We start from the raw sequence: 25,378 nt of genomic DNA on the forward strand, positions 1-25,378 counted from the left end.
AATCCTCCAGAGGGACTCGGATCGGGGGCGGGAGCAGAGCTCCGATCAGGCGCCGGGTCAGCCACTCACCCCTGAAGAGCGCGCACAGCGCTGGAAGCGTCCGGTGCAGGGAGCAGCATGCGGGTGGGCTCCCCGATCAGCAGGCCACTTTGGGAGGCGGTCCGCCTCCAGCACTACGCGGGTGGGCTCCGCAATCACCGGGATGAAGCTGGTGAGCAGCGGGGGCGTCAGCAATACGGGTGGGCTCCGCACACTCCCCGCGCAGGCTGATAGGACAGCACGCCAGGCACGACCGGCCTCGTCGCCAGTGTAGCGCGGCAGGCCTCGGTCTCAGTTAGTTGGGAGTGATACCAAATAAAGGACACAGAACCGTAGCGTGAGTTCTGGGTTACTCGAAGACCACGTGCGGTCTTGCCCACGTTTATTTATCCCCTCGGGATGAGCCCGCCCCGAGGGGTGGGTGGATGCGTGTTTTAGCGCAACATTGTATAAGAGAGCCCGGGTGGCTCTCTACAACCATCAGCAGGGGTGTAGACGGAAAGTAATCTGCAAACTATATCACTGTAATCTAACACACACTGCACAATTGAACGAAAAGCACCCTCACCGGCCACACTGGTGTAAACTGCGGCACGGGCACACACACAGGAGCACAGCGACTCTGTAATTATGTGTGTTTAATAAGTGCTCATAGTGCAGTAGCAGGCACACGCATGACGACTCACTGCCTTTTAACCCCTTCGGTGCTCATGACGGAATGGTTCCGTCATGACCCACGGTTGAGCTGTGCTCATGACGGAACCATTCCGTCATGAACCCGCCCGCGCAAGATTCCGCCAGCACAGCGGCGGAATCTGCGCAGCATCGAAGGGGTTAATAAAGAGCTGTATATATAACAGAAAACGCGCGGCGCTGCAGAACCACAGCTGCTGTCTGTGTGTACACCAATCCCACTGACCAGAACATCAGGCAAAACTGAACGAGCACCCATGGTATCACCCTCCCCTGCTACCGATCAATAGTACACCGGCTGCAGTGGCAATATAAAGAGTTACATTACTTTCCCAATATTTCCCGTTGTCTGTATGTTGGGATCTCTGATCACACAAGCCATCCATCTGCTCCCTATGTTTGCGGTTCCCTTTTATTCCCTGGATTATCTAAACGTATTTGATCATAACCGCTAATCCTAAATAAGAAATAATAATACGCAAAGAAATTCCTTTCACGAAGAAATGGGTGCAGTACCACAGGCTGTTACTAGGTGTCCCTGGTCCTTCACCCTTTCCTTTGTGAAAGAAATATCTTTGTGTATTATGCTACTGCTGGCATAATTTGAAACGGAAACAAGCATTTGCAATGCAAAAGGTCTCACATTTACCCTAGTTTGAGCTATTGGCATTGTAAATGACAACGCCTTTTATTTATGTTTTGGTTTTTGAAACATAAATAAAAGTCAATGTCATTTACAATACCAATAGCTTAAACTCGCATAAATGCGAGACCTATTGCATTGCAAATGCTTGTTTCTAATGCAGCATGTGCTGCAGCCCTTTTCCGGGCCGCAGCACAAGCCACAATAGAAACAAGCATTGGCATATCCAATAGTTCTCACCTTTGGGACCTTTTAAGTGTTTAGTAATGCAGCACATTATAAACAGGCTATGCGCCTTGGGTGGGATAAAGAACCAGGAGGAACCCAAGACCAGGTCCCTCCACGTAAGGAGCAACAATCAGAGTCAAATCTTGCCGCAGCTCACAGCAAGCCAGAACCTGAAACATCAGCCAGAATCAAACAATAACCAGACTTGCAGCTACTACTGTGCATCTTGTGATGCATAGCAAACTCATATGTAAAGAACAATTAAGCAGAGTGAAGCTTTCATGGAATTGTGACCAGTTCCTTGATGTAAGTGGGAGGGCAAAATAAAACAGACTGTCTCAGAACTGAAGACACACAACAACATTAAACTACAACCAATATTAATTCAGCTGCTGCTACTATTACCAATAATACGAAGTAATGCATAGTTATTGCTGTTCTTGGTTTTATTGTTACATGTGTAAATGACAGTCCCTAAAATGCTATTGGTGCATTTTCGTCTTGTTTTACAAGTATAAAAGCCTATAATGGTGAGATGGCAGGTGGATAGGAGAGGAGTGCAGATTCCTGGTCTGGAGAGAGGATTGGCTGGCAGGTAAGGGCGCCTAGTTGGGTAGAGCATCTGCCAGTGGGAGCTGCGAGTCTCCTGTTTTGTTGGGATACATTGAATATTGAGCGGGCGAGTGAGTGAGTGGGAGTTTGTCAGGGGTGTCGTTTCAACAGATGTTTTCCTCTCCCGTTCCGGGTCCGAATCTTTTGTTTCCCTGACAATTGTGAACAATGTGCTCCCGGAAGATGGGCGAGCCATTTACATGGAATTCTGCTTTTATCTGCTACTGTTTGTCGGCACAGACATAGAGGTTTGTGTGTTTTACAGTGCTGCGTGCGCAAGTGGATGACTGGCATTAATATCACGCGGGAAGCTCCGAGTGATGTGAATGTGTCAAACAAACGACGTTAGGAATAAAGTGGCTTTGTGAGAGCCGGCCGGGCGTGGAGCACCTCTGACATTAACGGGGATGTCATTCTCCTCCACACGTCCAGGAAGAGCAGACTCCATCATCAATGGGGCCCTGCCCGCTTGGCTGCTTTACTTGAACAGAGCTGGCTGGCTTGGGCAGTGAGGAGAGTTTCTAATTGGTGTCTAAAGGGAGCTTCTCACAGACAAAAAGAGAGTAAAGGCAATGCACTGTAATTACTTTCCATGCTTCAAAAAAATCTTTCAGTGCAGCCTTTAATAATTTCGAGCATTGCTCTGCAAGTTTAATGTTATACATTTTGTAAAAGATGTTGTGAAAATTGGTGGTAGCAGTAGACTTGTTTGATTCGTCACTGACCACTTCATTTTCAAACATGTTCAGTTTATTTTAAATTTCCTTTGCATGGCATGTGCCATCAAAAACGTGCGCCTGTACAATATTTTGGATAAAAAACATCAACGTGCGAGTGTTTCATATTATAGAAAGCTCGGTAAGGAAGTGCATGCGGCTTAAGGAGGGAGACGGGAGGTGGGAACATCAAAGCGGCCGCGATCGCGATCAAACATCAAAGCGGCCGTGCAGCTGGGTCAGACGAGACCTAAAAAGGCATGTTTCTGACTGCCTACCCAGCAGTCTCATCATAATATGGTGGGTGGAATCGCCAACTACTTGTCGGATGGTCTCCATCCCGCTGCGATGGCGGTCGATCGTAATGGGTCCCATAATGTAAATCCTGCTGATGTAATACATTGCGGAAAGGGTAGTGTTTGTCCAGTGCTAGGAGTGAAATACACCTTAGCACTAGGCACTAGAGTTCTGATATTATCACCACGGCTTAGGGATCTTGAAAAGCGCTCAGGTCTGAATGGCAAGCAAGGGGGTAGAGATGAAACTACTCTGGATACAGCTCTAGTCTGGGCTCCCCCTTTACCCACCCTGCCACCAACGGCAGATTAAAAACTTCTATCTCAAAGAATAGGACTGTGTTCACAACAAAGGTTTCAACTGAAAAATATCCGTAAAAAGCAGCCACTCAACTAGCTAGGACCTCATCACCAAGCACATTGATTGGAGCTCCTTAAATGTGTCCGTCCCTCATTCAATGTGACTCAGTTGTGTTCCAACACTTGTCTTTGGGTGATGTGTTCTAGCAGTAATGCCTGGTTTAATCTCTGGCCAGTTGCAGATGGCTGACATTGGACCTGCTGGAATGAAATACACGACTCAACCATCCATATCATGACAGCACAGACTACTATTTATGTTTAGTCCTAGTTAAGGGGAAAGTTACGAGAGGAAATAGTTCAACTTGGCAGAAGTAATCTGATTTGGCAGTAAATCTGAGCTACAGGTATCGTCTATTTATCCCTGGAAAAACAGACTTCATCGAAAGTTAGTAATTTATGCATGTACAATAGGCAGTGAAAACAATATACAATCACTGAACCCAACCCAACTCAACATCGTCATTATCCCCATCACCCCTCTAAACCCTTGCCTTCGCTGGGCCCTTCCTTTCCCCAGTTCCATATTGTGCCACCTACTTCTGCCTAAAGTGGCTTACTGGCTATCTTAGTGTTGTTGTGAATACTGTCCATTCGACTCCACTGAGGGATCTTAGTGGCAACGCAGGCTCAAAGGAGTCAGTCAGGACAGACTCAAGTCTGGCCACAGCAGCACGAGGTCAGGTGTGCTCTGGCCCATCTCGCTTGCTGATGCCGGCTGTGGGAAGGAACAGACAGGCTGGCTGAGCAGCCCTGTCCAGCACCTGCAGTAATGGCCACTCACTGCATAGCTTCACAGTAAACCATTACAGTGATTGGTCATGCTCTGTGAGCAGAGCCTCCAACCCCCGCGGTGCTTCTCACATGCACAAACTGCACTCAGCCAATCAGACGCTGCATGAAAGCAGTGCCAGGATTGGCTTGAGCAGGCAAACTCACTGCTTATTAGGAGACCGAAGGTTGCGGCTTTGATCAACCCCCGCTCCCCGAATGTGCAGGTGGAGAGAAGCCTCTCCTGCGCATGTCGGGCTGGCCAGAGAAAGGCAGCCGGCAAACCAGACATGCGCACTTTGTGCCATAAGCTCGCTTCCCCCGGTATGCTGCTAATATGTAAATTGAAGCCCCACCTCCTTCAGAGCAGCCGACGCCAGACACTATGGCTGAAGGCTGAGTGCTGCAGGTGCGAGCTGAATAACAAATTGAGAGTTGTATGTGTATTAATATATATTTACTTACATGTAATAGGCGGGCCAGGGGGGCCAATTTATGAGTGGGGAAATGCCCCAGCGTCCTATTGGAGGCACTGCCCCTGCTTTGAACGTGGTCATTACAACGCAATACCATTACCATGCAACCATTACCATGCATATGCCTTTACCACACATGCCTTTACAATGAAAATCCTTCGAAGGGGTAAGACTGCAGGCTGTATCCAAAGAAGTCTTCAAATAGCCAGATAGGCGTTAGATGAGGTCATGATGAACCTGTTGGTTTAGGCAGGAACATTCAGGACAGGAAAATACATAATTCATGCTCAGGGAAGTTCTCTTGCTGGATTGATACTTTTGCCACTTTTCCCGGTCACGTACTTTTATTTCTGACTTGGGGCCTGATTTAGATCTCTGCAGACTGGTTGCTCCATCACAACAGTGACGTGTATCACGTCCACCGGAATTTAAATCCCTTTATATCCTATGAGATTTATATTTTAGCAGAGGGGATGTCCATCACCATTGTGACAGAATAACCCATCCACGAGATCTAAATCTCTGTTTGAGAGTTTGGAATTTTCCAGCAGGGCAAATTTACAGGTTGTATGTGATGGCAGGTTTCACAAGGTCAGGTACCTCTTCACCGAGGGCCTACAGAACCAGATATTCTGCTGCTGACAAGCTCCAAGAAGGAGAGACCTCTTTTTTTCAGCCCAGAGGTTGTGTCTTGCATGGATCATATTATAAGGTTTTTCCCAGTTCTCTGAAGGTCTTGAAGCTCATAATGTTTCTGCGTCCCAGTTTTTCAAAGGTGATTTGGAAAAGCATAATAAGACACATCCAAGAATCCACATCCAGGACCTCAGGAACAGCACTTGTGGGGTCAAGATTCACTACAGCCGAGGTGAGGTCTAGTTGGTATTTGGACAATATATAGAGTTGTAAATATCGGGAGACAGAAATGTCTGAAAAATAATATTGTGATGCAGGAATATAGTTGTCAAGAATATCATTTTTTTAGGTAAGTAATATGTTTGTTGAGAATATTGTGTTGTTATTATTGTTTTCCATAATATAGTTGTGGGGATAATACATTTAGCCCCTCGGAAGTCCTACAGTGTCTCTACTGTTGCAGAAACTAGAGTGGGAATAGTATATCTATGATTCCCAGACTCCAATACTTTTCCTAATACTGGTTAAGTAAATCTATTATCAAAGTTTGTTTAGAATTTTTTATTAGTTGTTTACATTTTAATTTGTTTATAAAAAATGTAAATGTATTTCATACATTTTTTTAAATATTATTTATCTGGTTAATAATGTAATGTTTTGGAATTGTTACTATACGTTGTGTGCCTTGTAAAAAAAGTATATATAGTGTGCTTTTTACAGTAGTAAATTAAACACATTAAACAAAAAATAAAGTAAAATATATATTTGTAATAATTGTGTTACATTATAGATATATACATAAACATACACACACACATATATATGCATATGTGTTTACATAAGTATATATTTACTGTTTTAAATATTAGTGAGGTGTATTTAATTAACATTATATTAGTGGTATATATTAAAATAATTATTTAGAATTCATTTTTTTAAAAACAATTATATATATATATATTTATATATATATAGACACTATTTTTATAAGTTTTTTAACAATATAAGTGTGAAACAAAATGCTTTCTGATATTTCTGTACTATACCATTATAAGGATAGGGACACGATAATTTGGTAAACAATATTTTTGACCCAATATTTGTATATTTGTGTTGAACAGTGTTGTTGAATTTGATACTGTGTCAGTGATCTGTCCAGTTGTTACTGGTCAGCTGAGCATTTCAGGGAAAGGCCTCTTGCAGCTTGTTGTGCCCCTTTAGGTTAAATAGGAGGTCAGCCAATGGACTCTTAGAGTGGAAGTCTATGTACTGGGCACCAGCGGATTCAGGTCCATTCCTTCAGGTCTCCAAACAGGTCACAAACAGCAGGTGCAGTCCTTCTTGTTTTTCCACATGTTCAGAGTATTCTGAAGAAGGTGCCTTGGGGTGCCATGTATGTGCAATATGCATGGCACCATGTAGTGAGCAAGGAGATCTCCTGGCCTGTCGCTAAACAAAGGGACAGAAGTTCCCAGTGGTAATCCTGCCCACTTTTGCAGCTGTTCCTGTATGAACTACTGCAAAATAATCCCTCATTGCCCCTCACTCTTAAAATCCAAGATGGGGAACCCTTCTATCCTTGTGCAGAGCCTGTGTGCACACAGGTGTGGCTAGGGTAATGAGAATCCTCTCCATCCTGGTTACTACAAACCAGTCCTGGGGCACCTCTTCTTTTCCTGGGTTTGGTGCCTGTCAGACTGGGAGGACAAAAGCTGGGGCTGCTCAGTTGTCACCAAACATTTGCTTGTGATGTGAATGCCCCTTTGAAGTAAATTAAGTTCCTGGGTAAAACTGGTCTTCTTGCCAGAGAACAAAGGCACCTCCCCACACCAAGGTGTCTCTGCTCTAGGAGCAGTTTTCACACCTCATCAGGGATAATCAATCATTGGTCTACATCTGAAGAGCTAATACAAATTAGGCTCCAAGAGCTTCAGGCAGGGGGAAGGTAACTTTCTAAAAAAAGAATAATTAAATTATTTTTCTTGCTTGTCCCCAGCCTAAAATAGCTGAATCAATATTTAATATTGATCCACCATGTTTCTCCATGGGCCAGCCAGCCAGCCATCCTACATTAAAAATAGCTTTTGGTTACTAGTCAACGTTAAGGACATTTTAACTCAAATTTGTACATGTCTTACTGTTAAATATTATGCATTCAGCATCGCGAGCTACAAAGACCACATTGGGGTGACTTATTAACATTTAAAAGGGAAGTTTTAACCAGTCAAAAAATTTATTTTCAGAGGTCGGACTGAAGGGGTAAACAGCAGCAGCCAGACTACAGTAGTAAGCCTGGAGTCATGTTTGTCTTGTCACTCTTATGGATGGCACAGTAGTGCCGGTGTTCGTAAATGACATTTAACTTTACATGCAATGAGTATACTTTAGGCACCATATGCTATGGCCTTATAGGAAAATTAAATATGCCAATTGTGGATTATACAATTTTGATATGTTTTAGGGGTCAGAGTGCATACACTGGGCATCAGGGCTTAAGTGTGCAGAGTCTAAAAACCAGCAACAAAATTCAGCAGGTATTGGCAGTCACTATTTAAAAAGGGGCATTTTTCACATACATGTAGAGGGGCTTTTGGTAAGCACGATTCATCCAGTGTTCAGTAAACTGTCATTCACGTTTTGCTTGTGCCCACCCCATCAAGTAATGTAAGTGTACAAATCTAGTGCACAGTGTTTACATCCACCTATCTAGTTCCTTACTCCTCTGTGACAATACAGGACCAGACTGTGATTTTTTATTTACTTATTAACTTTTAATTTAACATTCAATACTGGCTATTTATGTTGCCTGCACCTCAGCTCCCCAATTAGATGGGGATATATTTTCCATCCGCTTTATGGAACTTGTTTTTATAAAGTGTTTAAGTAACATTGTAACATTGTAACTCCCTTTGATTTGAGTTTCTGGTTAGACTGTAATCCATTATTGTCTGGTAACACAGACATATCACTGAATGATGTTTGAATTTTTTTTTTTATTGCATAGAGTTAGCAGTCAAGTTTAAGTAACATATTAGGAAACATATTTTTGTCATTTTTTTTTTTTGGCACATGATTTCAATATTTGTTTTTGAAACACCAAGAAAGCTTTGTTAAAACTCTGTGACCTTTGTCTTGCTTTGTGAAAACAGTGAATTATTCTCAAGTTGTCCCACGGTCCTCACACTATTTAGGTGTAAGGTAAAAGAAGTTTTTTTGATGAGAAGGCTCTGTCATTTTTAGTCTATTGAAATGGATTGTAGTGTGCGTCTGGTTGTAAGGCTCACAAAAAAACAAATACAAAGGGAGATAATAGATTTTAGTCACAATATAATCAATATAAATCATTTGTTGGTGGCATCTTACTAAAGTTAGGAATTGCAGTACTTTATAGGGTGATTTTACACTGAAAATGCTCATCTTCTGCTGGAACATTAAGAATTGTGTTTAAAAGAATCTAGGTTCTTCTCATGATTTCTTCATAGAAGGTTTGGAAGGTGGTCCAAAAGCTAATATGCGACCCATTTTTAATAAATTCACAAATATTTCAAGACGTGAGATAAAAATGTATGAGATGCTGATAAAAACGTGCTTCCAACAGCAGCATCAGTCTGTCAGTGTATTGCCTATTATTCCACTACAGCTTTAACAGAGAGTTCTAATGAACAACTAGTGTGCTGACATTCTGTATACATGACAAATGTAAGGCACATCGAACTCCATGCTGGTGGAATCAGAGATTTAGTATTGAAAGCATTTCCTACGGAGGAGGCGGCTGCGGCAGTAAATTAACAAACAGATGGGTTTCTAAGCATCATAGACATTTTGGTTAGTGCTCTAGAAAACTAACCTTCTATAAATTCAATAAATTGTCCATTAAAAATTATAATGATGTACAAAATGATACCTAACTCTACAAACTCTCGAATACCTTTGTCATCCATACTAGAAAAAATGTCTGAAATCCTGGGTGAAAAATGTACTTCAAACACCAGCAGCACTCAGTAGACTTCCCAGTGTTCCGCTACAGCTTCACCACAGAAGCCTAACATTCTCTATTCAAGATAAACATGGGGCACTCCTGAACGCCATTTTATTGGAATTGGAACTGCTGAATATAAAGCCTTTCTTGTGTTGTGGGCTGAAGTAAATTTGCATTGTGATGGGTTTAGGTCATTAAAGGCTTGTTATATACTTTCAAAGGGTCCAAAAGTAATTAACGAGAGAGATCCATGCCAGTCCATCACACCCTTTTCACATCTGTGTACTCAAACTTCCAATACTCACTGCTATTTAAAAGCTCCATAATTTTAAAATAATATCATTTTGGCAAATATCAAAGTTTTTTTCTAATCTTCCACTTAAATGTTTGAGTAGATTTTTTTTAAAGTGCAAAAAGGTATTTACTAATAGATCTCATATTTAAAAATAATACATTTGTACTCCAAAGGGAAGATAACTTTTTCATTATCAGGTTTTTAATTATTGGATCAACAACAGTAAAACGGGGATGATGAACTGGAATGATGTAGAAGTCAACCCTGGTGGCTGGGAAGGATCCTGTTAGAAACTTGGGTATCACAATTATTTAAAAATTGAGAAGTTATTTGCGGATGTAATTCAAGGTTTTAATAGCCAATCTAAATCAGAATTTTATCTCCTTGTTTCATTATAAGTTTAAAAAATATGGCACTCAAACTGACCTCACTCTAAACTATCATTTTATTTTATGTTTTATGTATCCCAGGTGAGAGGTTTTGCACATATTTGTTTTTGTTACTTGATTAGATGGCTCAAGCATTTGGGTTTCCTGGAATATCAGGTAGGATAGCATTCAGGACAGCATAATGCTATTAGGTGCAGACTACCAAGCATCTTCAGAGGCGGAGAAATGCACCTCTATTTTGACCTTGAAACCGCACCTGAATCACTTGGATTCACAGATTCCCTAACTGGCTTTACATGTTAGAGCTGGTCACTGTTTTTTTACAAGTGAACATGGGTGTCTGGCCATATATCTGGGCTACTGATCGCTTTGCCGAGGATGTATTTTAATCCAGCTGTTTCTTAATTGAATTGTGTCTGCCAGCGATGTATTCTATTCTATTATGTCAAATTTCTTTAATTTGGTGGAGGAGTCTGAGACTAGAGAATATGGATGGACATTTTTATTTACTGCTCCCTAAATCTGAAACTTTTCTTAGTTTGTTTAACCAGTGACACTTCCTTATGCATCCATAGCCTTCTTTAGTTTGCAGTTCTAGATGGCCACTTTGAGTGTCACCAATGTTTTCCTTTAAATAATAAATACATATTTATTGGCAAATCTGCCAAAGATTTATTAAAACTATATTGAAAAATTTGCGAGTATATTTTAGTTGGACCCATGCATTCCCTGTCATTGTTTTGGGGCAAGATTGATGTAAATATTCAGTATTATAACACCCTCATTTCCTTTCAAGGTTTTAACAAATTTTACTAGTATAGCCAGTGCAAATGGGAGAGGAAGGGTGATCTTTGTTACTTTAAAGCTGTGGACAACTAAAAAGTACTGCACCACACCTCCAGACATTTTTAACTGTTGGTGTATAGTTAAGTGCTGACCCAGCAAAGGTAATGTGAGAGCATTTATACACCAAGGATCCAATTACGATGTTGGTCGGAAAGCCTCTGACTGCCAGTCGGAAGCTTTCCAACCACGTCAGAGGCTTTCCGACTCGATCCGACCTCCGAATTATGATGTCAGCCGTTGGAGCGAAATCCGTCTTTCTGACGCGGTTCCGACCGGCTCTCGGAGTCTCACAGTCAGTCGGAACCACACCGTAATGCCCTATGGATGACATTTACGACCAAGGGATTACAATGACGGTTCCTGACAGCCTTTCCATGCCGGTCTTTCCGACACGGAAAGTGACTATGGGGGCCCTTAGCAGAGCCCCCTTGCCTCCATGGTCTGTGGTTGAGGGGGTACCTAGGGTACCCCCCTGTAAATCCATGCACTGTGTGGCGAGCACCATGGGGTGCCTGCCACAGGGTGCAGGGTTATCCACACAGCCCAATTTCTCTATGGGAGCCTGTATTACAGACAGTGTATGGCTCTAACACAAGCTCCCATAGAGAAAAAGGATAATGGGACCAAACCCTGTTAGGTCAGATCGTAATTAGGCGGTCGGAACCGCCAACCGGAGGTTGGTCGGTCCCGAGACTGCGATCGTGTCGGTCAGAGGCTTTCGGACCGACAGCGTAATAAGCCCCTAAATTTCTTAGTGGCATGCAATTTCATGACAGAAAACCAAGGAATCAACCTCACTTTAATTCAATAATATTTCTCAAAGTCCAACATTTCACACACACAAAAAATAGGTGTAGTATTTTCAAGTACAGGAGTTTTGTAACAAGCGCTTCCTTTCTATTAAGAAATATCCCAGCAAGGGGTTACTTTTAGAATTATAGGTGGATTTTAAATGCAGTCCAAGATTTTTTTCTTCAGCAGTGCAAAAGGAATAATACTATATTTGTGATTTAACTAAACATGTCCATAAATTGATATGTAAATGTTTTTCTCCTTGACGCTCCTAAGAATCCATTTTATACTTATTACAAGACAAGAAGTCTGCCTAATTAGCAGGTTCCTTCATGTTATATACAATTGATGTGGGAATTCTGGAACATTTATCCATATCGTTAGCTCAACCTAAGGTATTTGAAGACTTCTGGGCAAAAACACTAGAGACGGTGTCCTAATATTGGATACATAAATTGTGCCAGATATTTTTGTTAATGTCTTTGGCGATAACTCCAGCAGGGCAATATTTTTGGGGCACAATATTTTTGTCAGTCCATAGATCTATCACTCCCACCATTCCCAATAACAACTGAACGCCTCATGAGGGGTAGTAAGCATATACAAATACAATTACACATTAAACCACAATATCCCGGTGCCTTAGCAGCGAGCAATAGGTGCAATAATCTGAGTCTCTGCTTGCTCTATAGGGTCAAATGACAGTGACAAATGCCAAATTGGGTGCAAACACAAGTTGCGCCTATTTTGACTTTCCAGCCTGTGGACAAATTTCACACCAAATTGGGGAATCATGATGCTCAAAGTCCTCTCTACGTGTAACTCCAATGTCGAGCGTTGTGTATGTATCACAGGCATTATTTCAGTGCCGGAAGATAAAATAGTTTGTGGTACATAGTACATCAAATGTCAATTCCATTGATGTGTGAATGTGATTTCTATAATTATTATGAATATGATTGGAACTATCATTATTTTTATGATTAATATTATGATTGGTATTACTATTACTATTAATTTTGTTATGTTGTTAGCGTTAGTATTACTCAAAGCAGATAGTTCTCAGTTATTGCACATGACTCAAGGCAGCTCAACAGAGAGCAGGGACATGTGTCTGTTCAACAGCCCTTCTGTTCATGCTCGTGTATCCCTCAAGCTCGGACAGTCCTTTAGTAATGAATTTATAGCCATGCTTACCGACTTCTATCCCATCCAGGGGATATTGGCACACGTCCCCGTAGAATTGTGGGGTACATTGACATTTTACAGCATCCAAGGTCCCGCCGTTCTGGCACACTTTCAGGGGTTCTTCACACGTTTTTCCACCATAAGTAGGCGGGCAGATGCATTTATTGCCAGAGCTAGATAAAGTCCCTCCATTCTGGCACTTCAAAGCGGCTGCAACAAAAAAAGATCACAGAGTTTACGTACAGTCTTATAAAGCGAGCAAGACATATATGCTCTTCACGACATGACACATACCCCCCCCCCCAACACCCATCTTTTCCGTTCTTGAAAGATAAAATCATTGATTCTCTGAAAAGAAGTCTGAAATATTCCAAGCTCTGACCCCGATTTTCGTTTGAGGAACTGCATCCCGGAGCAGCCGGTATGCTGGAGGATCAGGGGGGCAGGCGGGCAGAAGAGGGGCACTAGGGGTCGCGGGAGGGAATACAAAAAAAAGCTTACCTGCAGCAGTCCACGTCCCACTCTTCTTCACCTCTTCAGGAAGGCAGAGCCACCCAGGATGCCCTGCGGCCAATCCTGATGCTGCTCTCATGCAGAGAGATCTTCAGGATTAGCCTGAGCGCCCTCAACTCGTGCCCTAGGACGGACTGTGAGTCTGTGCCTGCTCTGTCCAACCAGCTGCGTTGCTGGGTTGGAGAGAACTTTCACTGCGCATGGTCATTTGGCCGGCCTGAGACGGCTGGCCAAAACATCATGCGCAGTGATGGAAGTCCACTACCACTCCTCTCAGCGCCTGTCACTACCAGGCCCCGCCCAAGGACTCAGCAGGCAAGGAAAAATAAAACAAGTGCCATTTTATTGATTTTTTCTGCTGTTTTGTGGGGGGGGCGACGCTCCTCCGCCATAGCTTCCTGGCTGCATGTGAATGTAAATATTAGAGCAGCAGTTGCCTTTTAACGTCTAGACAATAATATATGATTTGGAAATAACTAACTCGTAGCCTGTTCATTTTTTCAGAGCTACTAGAGTTATGTAATTTTGCAAGCGCTGCATTTTCCACGTAAGTATAGATTTGCTGCATTTTCCACACAATCCATCTTCTGCTGAATAATCGGCAGATTTTACCAAAAATCAAATTAGTTTCTAGCTCACACAGATAAAAAGTTACTAAAAACATGACAAAATATGTTTGTTCCTTTACAGGGAATGGCCCTTGTCAAAGGTTGATTGGTCAACTTTCAGCTGCTTATTACTGTATTTGAGGGTTAAATTGGTACTAATAAGGTGAGCGCTTTCCTCAGGCAGTGTTACCATCTGTAAAAATCCCAAAACAATGACGACATACTCAGGGCTTTTATTGGGATGAAAAAACTGGGGGGTCTCTCAAAGGGGCGTGGCCAATGTATTTAAGGGTGTGGCTTAGAACATGTAAGTGAAAAATCTGTGCTTAGCACAGTGTGCCGGACGACTGGTATTTTGCCGCTTCTGTCATTGCATCCAGATATATAATACAGCAAGTAACATTACACCTACAGCAAGCCAAAACTATTGGCTTTGTCAATGGTTGTTAGTTGCATAAGCAGCAACTATGACTTCATTGAATATAATATTACAATGCTTCAGTTCTGAAAAGATGAGAATGTGAAAGAACTTTAACGAATCTCTTCGAAGTTACCCCAAAGACAGTGAAGGGTGGTACTGTTGTTGAGTTAAGATTTTTTTCTCTCCCTGAGGGTGAGGGCAAAAATTGAGAGCCAGATAGGGAACCGTCTCGCCACCTGCTTTTTAGAACAGCTGGTGCTCAGCACCAGCACGACCCGGCCCACTTAAAGCCCTGGTCATACTATAAAAAATGTCAGTCACATTATGCCGCATAAATTGCCTTTTCTTGCTGCATAAGATAGTCAAGCCTGACGCGTACGCTGGCTCTCCCCTGCTGCATTTTTCCAGTGATTTGGGAAAAAGGGGGTGGTGATGGACAGAGTTTCTGAATGATGCAGAATGCTCTTACCAAGTCAAGAGATCATGGTTTGAATCCATCACCGTTTTTTAGCTCACGGCACCATCCCAGCTCAGAACCTGGCTACATGCAAATTAGTCTGTACCTGTCCCAGTGCTGTTGACTGGGTGTGAGTGTTTGATTGGTTCTGATGCTCCATCCATCACCACCCCCTTTTGTACCGCATTTTTCCAGTGGCCCTGTCTTTTCTATTTTGTGTGCTCGGCTGTGCTGTCCTCCTCCCCAACAATGCATCCTTCCAAACTACTGTGCCGTAGCAGCATCAAATTAATGAATAAAAGTTATGTAGGTGCCCAACAGGAATACATAATCACAGCGATATACTCGACGACACCTTCCAATCTGAGGAAATACACTTAAAACTGCCAGGGATCCAAGCAGATTGGGGAAGGGAAGAACCACTGCAAAATGTTTATTAAATGCTTCCTCTAACCCTCTGTTTACATCTTGGCAGAAACGAAATGCGTTGGATGGAAAGATGTCATCTGCATTTGTTTATTATAGCCATATAGCCTGTCATAGCGGGCATACAGGCCATTAAAGGACCAGTCCAGCAGTAAAGGCCTGAGCCGAAGGCAGAGAGAGCCTTTAACAAGGGAGCAGGATTTTAATTAACCCTGGGCGTAGTGGAAGTAGTGAGGCTACGTGAAGCAATACGGAGTGGGGGCAAATCAACGCCCACCCACACACTTCGCGTAGCCCCACTACGCCCCTGCCCACCTCCCTCCCGCCCTCCTTTTACAATGATTAAAATCATTAGATAAAGAAAAATGACTTACCTGAGCTGCCGCGTCCCAGGGCTCCATCTTTCTGCTTCCTGCATATCTTCTTCACGAATGCGCATGCGCGGATGCCCGTGCGAGCGCATTTCTGAACTGATGTTATGATAGGCCAACCAACAACCATTTTGTTTTTTAAATTACCAATCCTTGGAGTCTAATTTGTTTCCTGCCCCTACCGCTGATATAGTGCAGATTCATTAATGCCTAATCTGTCCTACCTGAGGGGGTGGTAGTAAGACTTTTGAGGTTTTTGGTGGATAAAGGGGGCAATTTCCCAAACCTGAGGTGCCACTCACCACATTTTAGAGCCCTGGTGCACTAATAGGATTTATAACACCCCCACAGGAGGACAGATTTGGGATAAGTCTGCAGTTGCCCCCCAGGAGACAGATAGTCTGTTGGGGGATGCAGTGCGGTGTCATGGTGAGATGGCTCCACCCTATTAGGACAAAGTGAGAGAAAAAACACAATCTGCCCTACCATGGGACAGATAGACTGTTGGTGCCTTGTGGGGGGTGGGAGAGCTGGCAGTGCTTAATTCGAGCCACCTTCACTTATGACAGTCTTCCATATGGTGGCACTGTTTGTCTGAATTGGAGATGAACTCAACAGTGGTTTATTAACTTAATATACATCAAACGTGACCAATTTGCCTCCCACGCCATTACTTTAGATTTGGGGCCCTGGAATTGTCTAAATTGTCACACTTGTAGGGTGTGGTGGTTAGTAGTTGTGTGTGTTCGGACAGTCAGGGCGCTGGCAGGGGCAATAGGTAGTGTAAGCTGTGGTGGCCTATGGACGAGGGCCCTGACACTTCCTTCCACAAATTAAGTTTAGGAGGGTGGCCTGTAAGTGGCCATTTCCTGGAAGGCCGTCCCTTCATCAAAGTCACCCCTAGTGGCTACTGGGTGGATTCCTGCACTCGAAGCCCCCTCCTGCAGCGCTCCCCAAGCAGGCATCTATTAGGGAGAGGTACCAATGGGAAGGTGATATTCTACTCTTTGCAACAGTACCTCTCCCATCGTGATCGGTGCTCAGGGTTGCTGAGATAGGCCCCGAGAACTGATCACGCAGTAAGAAGTTGGAGACTGCAGTTTCTAAAGCAGTGGTGAGCTGAGTCACTGCTTATAAAAAAAACACCTCGAGCTGCAAAAAAACACTTTCCATGCAACTTGAGTTGAAAGGTTGTGAAGGAGATCCTTTTGTGCCGGAACAAAAAGGATTTCCTCCCTTTAGGTGGAGGCAAGGGTGGCTTGTGCATCCTCTGCACTGGGAGTGGAGAACGTCTTGTCTTCCACACTAAAGAGGCTAAAGAAGTTAAAGTGGCTGCTGAGCACATTGTTCCAGCAAGTGCCCCAGCCTCACTTTGGGGCATTTAGACACTGCAGGGAAGGGTCATCGCACGGCTCCTCTGTTGCCTGCATGATCACCAGAGGCTCACCGATGACCTGGCATGCTCTTACTCCAAGATGGGTTTTAAAGCACATTATCTCCTCCGTACCCACAACTGCACTGGTCTGAAGAGATCCTCTCCCTCACAGGGCACATCTGGAAGGCATGTCTGCGCCCCTGGCAATTAGGATCTTCTCTTGCAATTTCTCCGATCCCTACTTGAAATGAGTTCCAGGGTAACACTTCTGATGGGGCCGACTTCTTGTCTGGTCCCCCTGGGGGACCCAAATGTCCACAAGCTCCTCTGTGGTGAAATCAAGATCAGCAGCAGAAATGAAAGTAGATATCTCTGTCCCCGAAGAGGCTTTTCAAAGGGGTCTTTGGATTTTCTGCTCCTTGTGATGTGATCCACCTGCCATTGCTACACACCTGTTAATTCATTCTGGAGGGGCCGGAGTGATGTGGACCTAGTCAATCACCTTTCTGCCATTTAGGAGACAGTGGTCTAATGAGATGGTGTTATCTGGTAGGATGCGCTTAGGCCCTTATTCCATTTTAAATTTACAAATGTGTGGTAACACAATTACGAAGTGAGTTACCTTCGGAGTTATCAATAGTTTTGGTTTGAAAGAAAGGGGAAAAATGCAAGAATCAGCACAGGAACACTGACTGCTGCTAGTTATTCCCTCAATTCTTATAATCCCCCTTATTTCCTCATCCCCAAAATGACCGGCAACCTTGGTAATGGTACTTCCAAGAGGGTACAATTTTAAGGATTGTAACAGTTCACACATAATGAGGGCCTTAATGTGCAAAATCTTGAATTGTCTTTGATTCTCTTCATTGATGCACATCATTCTTTGCTTTTAAGACAGATTTGCAGTGTATAAATATCAGTGGACACAAGCAAGTTGCAGTGGATGATATTGCATACAGCTGCCAGTTTTTCTGTGTTTTCAACTCAAAATAAGAAGCTGCCCACTATCAAAAGGATTTCTTTCTCAGCAACCTCCTCATTTGTACCATACAGTGATCTGAACTGAATTGGACTGAGATCCCACGCACTGGCCTTAATTGACTGTTAAGAGGTGAGCCATGTGCAGGCTTCATCTTTCTTGTTTTTGTCTATATTTTACCTTTAAGTGTAAAGTACCACAGAACCCTTTCAAATCCCCACTCTTTTCAACTTGTAGGTGTTACCTAAGGACAACCTGTTTCACACATTTGGTTGTGTGTTTCATTCATGTACCTATGATATCCATGCTACCAGATCTTTGGATGGCAATGAGGATGATACCGCTCAATGTTTCCATCGGTGCATTCCAGTCTGAATGTAGCCAAATACACCTAACCAAACGTAGGTTCTCCATGACCACCCCTATCTAGTCATCAAAAAAGGCCCTCATTAAAAGGTGGCAGATAATCTCCTGTTCCTGCACAGAGCGAAATGATAGATTTTGTGATAAAAATAAGGGTGGGCGTAGTTCGCGAAGTAGCACTTCGCGAAGCTACGCAAAGTGAAGTTCGCACTACGCGAGCTACGCGTAGCACTTCGCGAACTGCGAAGTAACATGTTCGCACTGTGCAAGATGTTGTTTCCAATGATTGCACAGTGCGGACAAGCAACCGGCACTGTGCAATCATTGAAAATGGCATCTTGCACAGTGCGAGCTGTAGTTTTCTGCTGCTCCAGTAGATTTTTCCTCGAGCTGCAGCTTTCTCAACGCGAACTGGTAGTTTCTCATCGCGAGCGGTCGCGAGCATACGCGACCCCTCGCAATGAGAAACCTGACCTTCTCGCGTTGGGAATCTCGCCGGGAGGTTTATTTTCCATGCTCGCGATCGCGAACAAGGAAAAAGTCTCGCCAGGATGTCATTTTGTTGGTTGCGGTCGCCAACTTGACGTTGAGGACCGCGAGCAAGCAAAAAATGACCGCAGCACTACGCAACACTACGCTACGCGTGTTCGCACTGTGCTACGTGCAGTTCGCGTAGTGCGTAGTAGCGCGAACTTCGCAAACTACGCGAGCGTAGCGTAGTGCTTCGCCCAGGCCTAGATAAAAATGACATCACGCAACAAATTTCAGCAGATCAAACTGCCAATATTTATAGGTAAAAACATTGATGGTAAACACTGGGATATTTTGAGTTTGAATCCGTAAGATATTCTCCATTTTAAGAGATAAACTTCTAATTGGATATTTAATGCTCCCAATATGTAACGGCAATATTGAAAAATGACATCTAACACCACACAGTTTATAATGAGGGCCATGGGGCCATAGCTCCCTCTTCCATAGCCAGGGCCACTGGAATAATGCGATTCTGTGGGTGCAACATTTTTTGCGTAATTGGGAATTTCTCTAATTTGCCAAATAATCCATAATTTGCTGTATTATCTACAGATTTTAACAAAAAAAATTGTTACTAGCACAAATGAAGCAAAAGTTACTAAACAGATGGCAATGTGTTCACACGCAATGGAAGGCTGTTAGACCCGTCGTCCTTTGGGTGCTCTTCCCCCAAACGTTTTGCATTTGACATCAACATTTTGCTGAATCTTTTTGTTGGCCTTAGGACTCTTGTAAAGTGGTATACCATATTTCAAGGGCCTAAAAGTTAAATGTTACTAGTGGACTTAAATCAATAATTGTGCCACCCTCAGTAGGAGCCTTTCAAACCTGTCCCAGGCCTCCTATTGTAGTGCTTATGTCTGCAGTTTACTACCACTTCGACTTGGCATTTACAACTACTTGGCAAGCCTTAGCTCCCCTTTTACTACATATAAGTTACCTCTAAGGTAGGCCTTAGTTAGCCCTAAGTGCAGGACACTATGCAAGAAAAAGGTAGTAAATGTGCTTTTATGTTTTGTATGTCCTGGTACTGACAAACAGCTAAATTTACATTTCACTACTGTGAGGCCTACTCCTCTCATGAGTTAGCATTGGGAATTCCGCTATACACTTTTAAGTGGTAATTCCTGATCAGAAAGGAGTAGCTACTTCATGTTTTATAACTTTTGGAATGGTAATGATAAATCCTTCTAGAAAGTGCACATACCTATGAACTTACTGCTCTGTATGCCATGCAGCTTGTCTTCAGTACACTTTTGGGGTGGGTGACAGCCTCACTTTGTGTATTTTCCCTAGACAGCCACAAACACAGTAATATGTTGGACTTGGCCCTTTTTGGCTAAAGTTCCCTAAACCTTTTGATTTCCCCTAGACCTTTTTACTGACATGGTGTTGCCAACTTAGATGCTTTGGGCACTTTGCCACTGCTGATCAGTATCAAAGTGCAAGTGCTCCCTGTATAAAGTGTAATGGTAATTGATTGTGCATGATTGGTATGTCTGCCTTACTAGTAAAGTGCCCTATGTGTGCCAGGGCTGGTAATGCAAATGCTACTAGTGGGCCTGCAGCACTAATTGTGCACCCACACCAGTAGCCTTAAAGAGGGAACTCAGGCCTGCCATTGCAGCCCCTGTGCGCAGTTTGTTAAACTGCCCTGTTGTTCTGACAAGTGCACCCACTTGCCAGACCTTACCCTTCCCTTTCTATGCACATCAGACACCCTTATGGTAGGTCCAAGGTACCGCCTGGGCAGGGTGCAGTAAATGTTAAAGGTAGCACATGTACTATGGTGTGTACCATGTCCTGACAGTGAAATAACCTCCATTTTGTTTTTCACTGTGGAAAGGCCATCTTGCCCATAGGAAGAAATGGGGAGGCTGTGTAATATGTTTTCCAGCCTATCTTCTCAAATGCTTAAGATGGAGAGGTGAAGTTTAGTGTGCCTGAACTCACAATGTAATGACACATCTTTTTATGCAGGAGGTTTTTCCATTGTGTGTTTAGAAGCCACTCTTTCAGAAGTGGCTGGGTTTTTGTGCTCCAACATTTCTGTGTGTCTCTGCCTGGTTATAGATTGACTGTCTGGATTTGAAAGCAATAGGATCTGAGGAATGTATTGTCCCAGGGAAGGAGGTGAGACAGCAACAGGCTGACCTGCATCTAGAGTGGAGGGGGAGGAGTAGCCTTAGAGGTGAAGAGGCCTGGGTTGCTGCCATACAACAATTGTCCCATCTCCTGCTGAGTGATTGAGAATCCAGACCCCCACTAATCAAAGGAAGAAGGTGTCACTGGCAGAGAGGCACCCAGAACTAGTTTGAACAGGTGTCAGTGCCCCCCTGAACACAAAGACTTCGTGAGGATGGCCTCATGTCATCAATACAAGTGTGTCTCAGCTACGCTGTGTGCGTGTGCTTTGTGCAGCCTGAGACCTTTGTGAGAATTGCCTTGTTATTGTGCACCCAGAGTTCAAGTGAGTCTTAGCGACATTGTGTGGGTGTGCTTCGTGCAGCCTGAGACCTTCGTGAGGAGTGCCCTATGATCGTGCACCCAGAGCTCAAGAGAGTCTCAGCGACGCTGTGTGCATCTGCCCTGTGGCAGCCTGAGATCTTCGTAGTGTCAGCGTCTCAGACCGGCAGCCCCAGAGGAGCTGAGCTGCCTGCCTGAGCCCGCAGTTGCCAGAGCGGGTCCTCGAGCCAACCTTGTCGAGGGAGGACCCGAGTCCCACTGCCCAGAATTCACAAAGATTACATCGGAGGCCCAAGTCGCTAAAAGCAGAGATGAGAGGGGGCCGCACCCCCCAGGTAACATGTGTCGACGCCTGGGGCGGGGTGCGGGCTCGGAGGGAGACACTCTCGGCCTCTCTCATTCCGGCAGCGCAAACCTCTGCTTCGGCTCGTATCGGGGTCCGTACTTGCCAAGGGGGTGGCAGTACTGGGGCCGGGGTGCAGGGCTGCACTTTTTGTTACACCATACCTGTGTTGGGGGCAACTGTTGACAGAGGTTGACTGTGAGTCAGCACGAGTGGCGGAGAGACTGCCTAAGGCACTGTGATCGGTGCTGGAGTGTATTACGCATTACATTATTTCTGCATAACGGAGTACCTGATTGTCGTATTACACAATGCATCTTTTCTGCATAACGAACTACCTGTGTATTACGCATTGCATTATTCCTGCAGAACAAACTACATGATTAGTGTATTACGCATGGCATTATTTCTGCATAACAAAGTACCTGGTTGTTGCGTTAAGCATTGCATTATTTTTACATTGCAAAGTACCTGGTTGTTGCGTTACGCATTGCATTATTTTTACATTGCACAGTGCCTGATTGTTGTGTTACGTATTGCATTACTTTTCCATTGCAAAGTGCCTCATTCTAGCATTCCGAACTGCATAACATTGTATTAGGACTACAGTGGAACATTTAGAAGTGCTCTTTAATATCGTCAGAGCTTACAAGGGCTGGTTGGACTAACAACCGGCCAGAAGGAATATTACAAATACGCATCTGTTGGATTTATATCACTTGGTCTTATCTTATATCTTTTTATATAAATTTACACTTGTTTTTATGAAACTCGTGTGAAGTCCATGTGTGGTGTCATCATTGGTTTGCTGTGAGCGTGACTGCAAATACTTTACACATTTGCCTTGAAGATAAGCCTGGCTGCTCGTGCCAAGCTACCAATGGGGTGAGCGGGGGCTATCTGAGAAGGTGTCCTTCCTTTCCCAGACGTGGAAACGATGGTCCCTATTTGGCCTAAGGTACCTACCTCAGCCTACCAGGGATCCCGGGTCTAACAATATACATCTGCATTCTGATGGCCCTGCCACAGCAGGATGGAAGGAAGGGTCCGACACTTAACTGAATAGGAAGTATCTTGTTGCCACACAAAGGGTTGATTTACCCCCCTCTCCCCACCCCCATGGATAGCCTGGCAGAGAGGGCTGGATTGAAAGTAGGACCTGTGCACTTCAAGGAGCTGCTTTGAAGTCACTCTCACATCAAAGTCACTTTGTGTATAAATAGTGGGTCTCTGATCCCCTAAATTCAGACACTACTGGACTTGTAACTGAAGCTCTGCCAGAAGAACTGCTGTGCTGCTTAAAGGCTCTAAACTGGACTGCTGGTCTGGAGAGTCTGCGTTTCTGCTTGTCGCCCTGCTGCCTGCTGCTCTCTGACTTTGCTGAAGGAGAGATGGACTCTGCTGTCACTCCAAGTGTGTTCCAAGGACTTGCTGGATTGCCTCCTGTTTCTTGAAACTTAGTGATATCAAAGTCCCTACCCTTGCTCCTGGGCCTGGCTCACTGGAAGTGGCCCAGATACTTGCAACACCAACTTCAATGCATCTCCTGTCTGTGTGTAGTAGGACCGGAGCATTTACCTGGTTGCAAGAGCAAAATCAGTGCATCACATTGGAACCAGCACTTTGCCTCCCAAGATCGATGCACCGGACAAAGTTCATCACTGATGCAGCTAGGAGAGATCGACGCATCCCTTCAAGAAACCCAGTCCATTGCTCGATGCCTCTTGACGCCGGCACCCATCTACTGAACCGATGCATCGCCGTCAGCACTTGAAGAAAATCAATGCATCCTCGATCTACGGGACCCTCATTAATGCATCTCGCTGTTGCAGCTAGTAAAGGTACTTTGTTCACCAGGGTCTGCAAGGGTCCTGTAGCCAGATTGTGCTCCATCACGGTCAGCCTGAACACTGACGTTTGCCCTGTTCAGCATAACCTCAAATAACCTCTAAAGTGCTATTTGCTTCTAAGTGCTATTTCACTTATACATTTGAAATTCAACATCTCAACTTCTATACATTGAAGTTTTGTTGTTTTGGTCTTGCTGTGTACATAATATAATAATCTATTTTCTAAACTTGTATGGAGTATTTTTGTGGTTTATTCATTGCGTTACTGTGTGTCGGTGTTGCACATATATTTTAATCATTGCCTCTTTAGATAGGCCTGACTGGTATGTGCTAGGCTATCAGAGGTTGAGCACAGGCTATCTTTTTGTGTGTACTTAGCTTACCCTTACTAGATCGGTGATTGCTGCCTGGCCTGGGCGCATACCTCAGCCAACCAGGAATTCCAACAAAGGCCCTTTGTAAAGGTTAACTGGTCACTCTTCAGTTGCTTATTTCTGTATTTGGTTATTAAACTGGTACTATTGAGCTGAAATATTTGCCCAGTGTTACTATGTGTAAAAATGACAAAATGATAAAGTAATACTATCAAAAAAAGTGCTGCATTATGGCACATATTTCGCCTTTTTCACCTGCATACTTTGGTGCTACCTGCCACATACTTCCAGAGACCCTACCCTTAACCCACATCCAAGGTACATTTTTTACGCTTTTTGTTTGAGGAGTTGCTCTGTTATAAGTTAACAGAGAACCCTTGTCTTCATTAATGTTTTACTAAGAGGAAAAGAGTCTCCCTTCATCCCAGTTAGGGAAGGAAACCTATGGTCCATGTCATTCTTTCTCATTTACTGGACCATGGAAATATCCTTTATTTGGCACTTGATTACTAGACTCTAGGTCATACAGACTGTGGCTGCATGGTTGTCGCGTCACTTTGCTTCAACCGAATTTCCCCTTTTCCTAGCACCACACACTTTAATTGCTTCTTGCCAACCAGCTTATTGACTTTGAAGCTCTCTTCCTCTGTTGTCATTCAATCTATAGAATGAATCCATCCTTGAATATTTATATTCACTCTCCAGCGTGGAAGTCATCTGCAGGGTCCTTACTAGGGGTGAGCAGAACTCACAGAGTTTCAATCTGCGGAATTCCGTGGAATTCCGCAAACGGGCAGAAATCGTCAGGTTGCGCTGCTCGTGCTGATTTTTAGTTCCAGGAGCTTGTTCCATGCTGGTTTAATAGTGTGAACAGCACCATATGGCATGCAAGAGGGTGCTGCTTCTTTGCTGCCACTTAAGAAGATTTCCTACTCCAGCTGCAATTTGCTCGCTACAAACAGTTGCTACCACCCGGGTGGAGAAAGTCTCATTGTGTGCCCTCCTAGCACCTAAAAATGGCACTAGGGGACGTCAATTCTCATTCATACTCTCCAACTTACCATTGGCGAGCCACGGGCAAAAAAAAACTCTGCCACTCAGAAGTTGGCGGAGTTTGGCTAGAACTCCACATTACAAGCATACCGCGGACTGGCCAAAAGTCTGTGAACTCTGTCGGCGGAGTGCAATTTATAGTCCTTACTTCAAATATCTAGATAATTGCCAGGCACGTATTGGCGGTTGTGTCTTTACTTGCCTTCCTCAGTGACTTTAGAAAAACTGCCCAGCAATATTCAGTGGCAGCTTTTAGGATACAATTTTAAAAACTGATTTTAACAAT

At 43.9% G+C, this 25,378-nt stretch overlaps 1 protein-coding gene and 1 long non-coding RNA gene across 2 annotated transcripts in view; one reads left to right on the top strand and one right to left on the bottom strand.

Annotated features, from left to right (window-relative positions):
• LOC146780111 (uncharacterized) overlaps positions 1–25,378 on the bottom strand; it is a 597,326-nt gene that overhangs the window by 463,477 nt on the left and 108,471 nt on the right. Inside the window, exon 3 of the mRNA XM_085638049.1 lies at positions 12,969–13,169. Coding sequence (XP_085494175.1) covers positions 12,969–13,169 — 201 coding nt within the window. The remainder of the gene's footprint in view (positions 1–12,968; positions 13,170–25,378) is intronic.
• The window catches only part of LOC146780113 (uncharacterized), a 153,327-nt gene that overhangs the window by 46,013 nt on the left and 81,936 nt on the right, over positions 1–25,378 (top strand). The window lies entirely within an intron of this gene.

The sequence above is a fragment of the Triturus cristatus genome, chromosome 12, assembly GCF_964204655.1.
Source record: "Triturus cristatus chromosome 12, aTriCri1.1, whole genome shotgun sequence".
NCBI classification, from domain to species: Eukaryota; Metazoa; Chordata; class Amphibia; order Caudata; family Salamandridae; genus Triturus; species Triturus cristatus.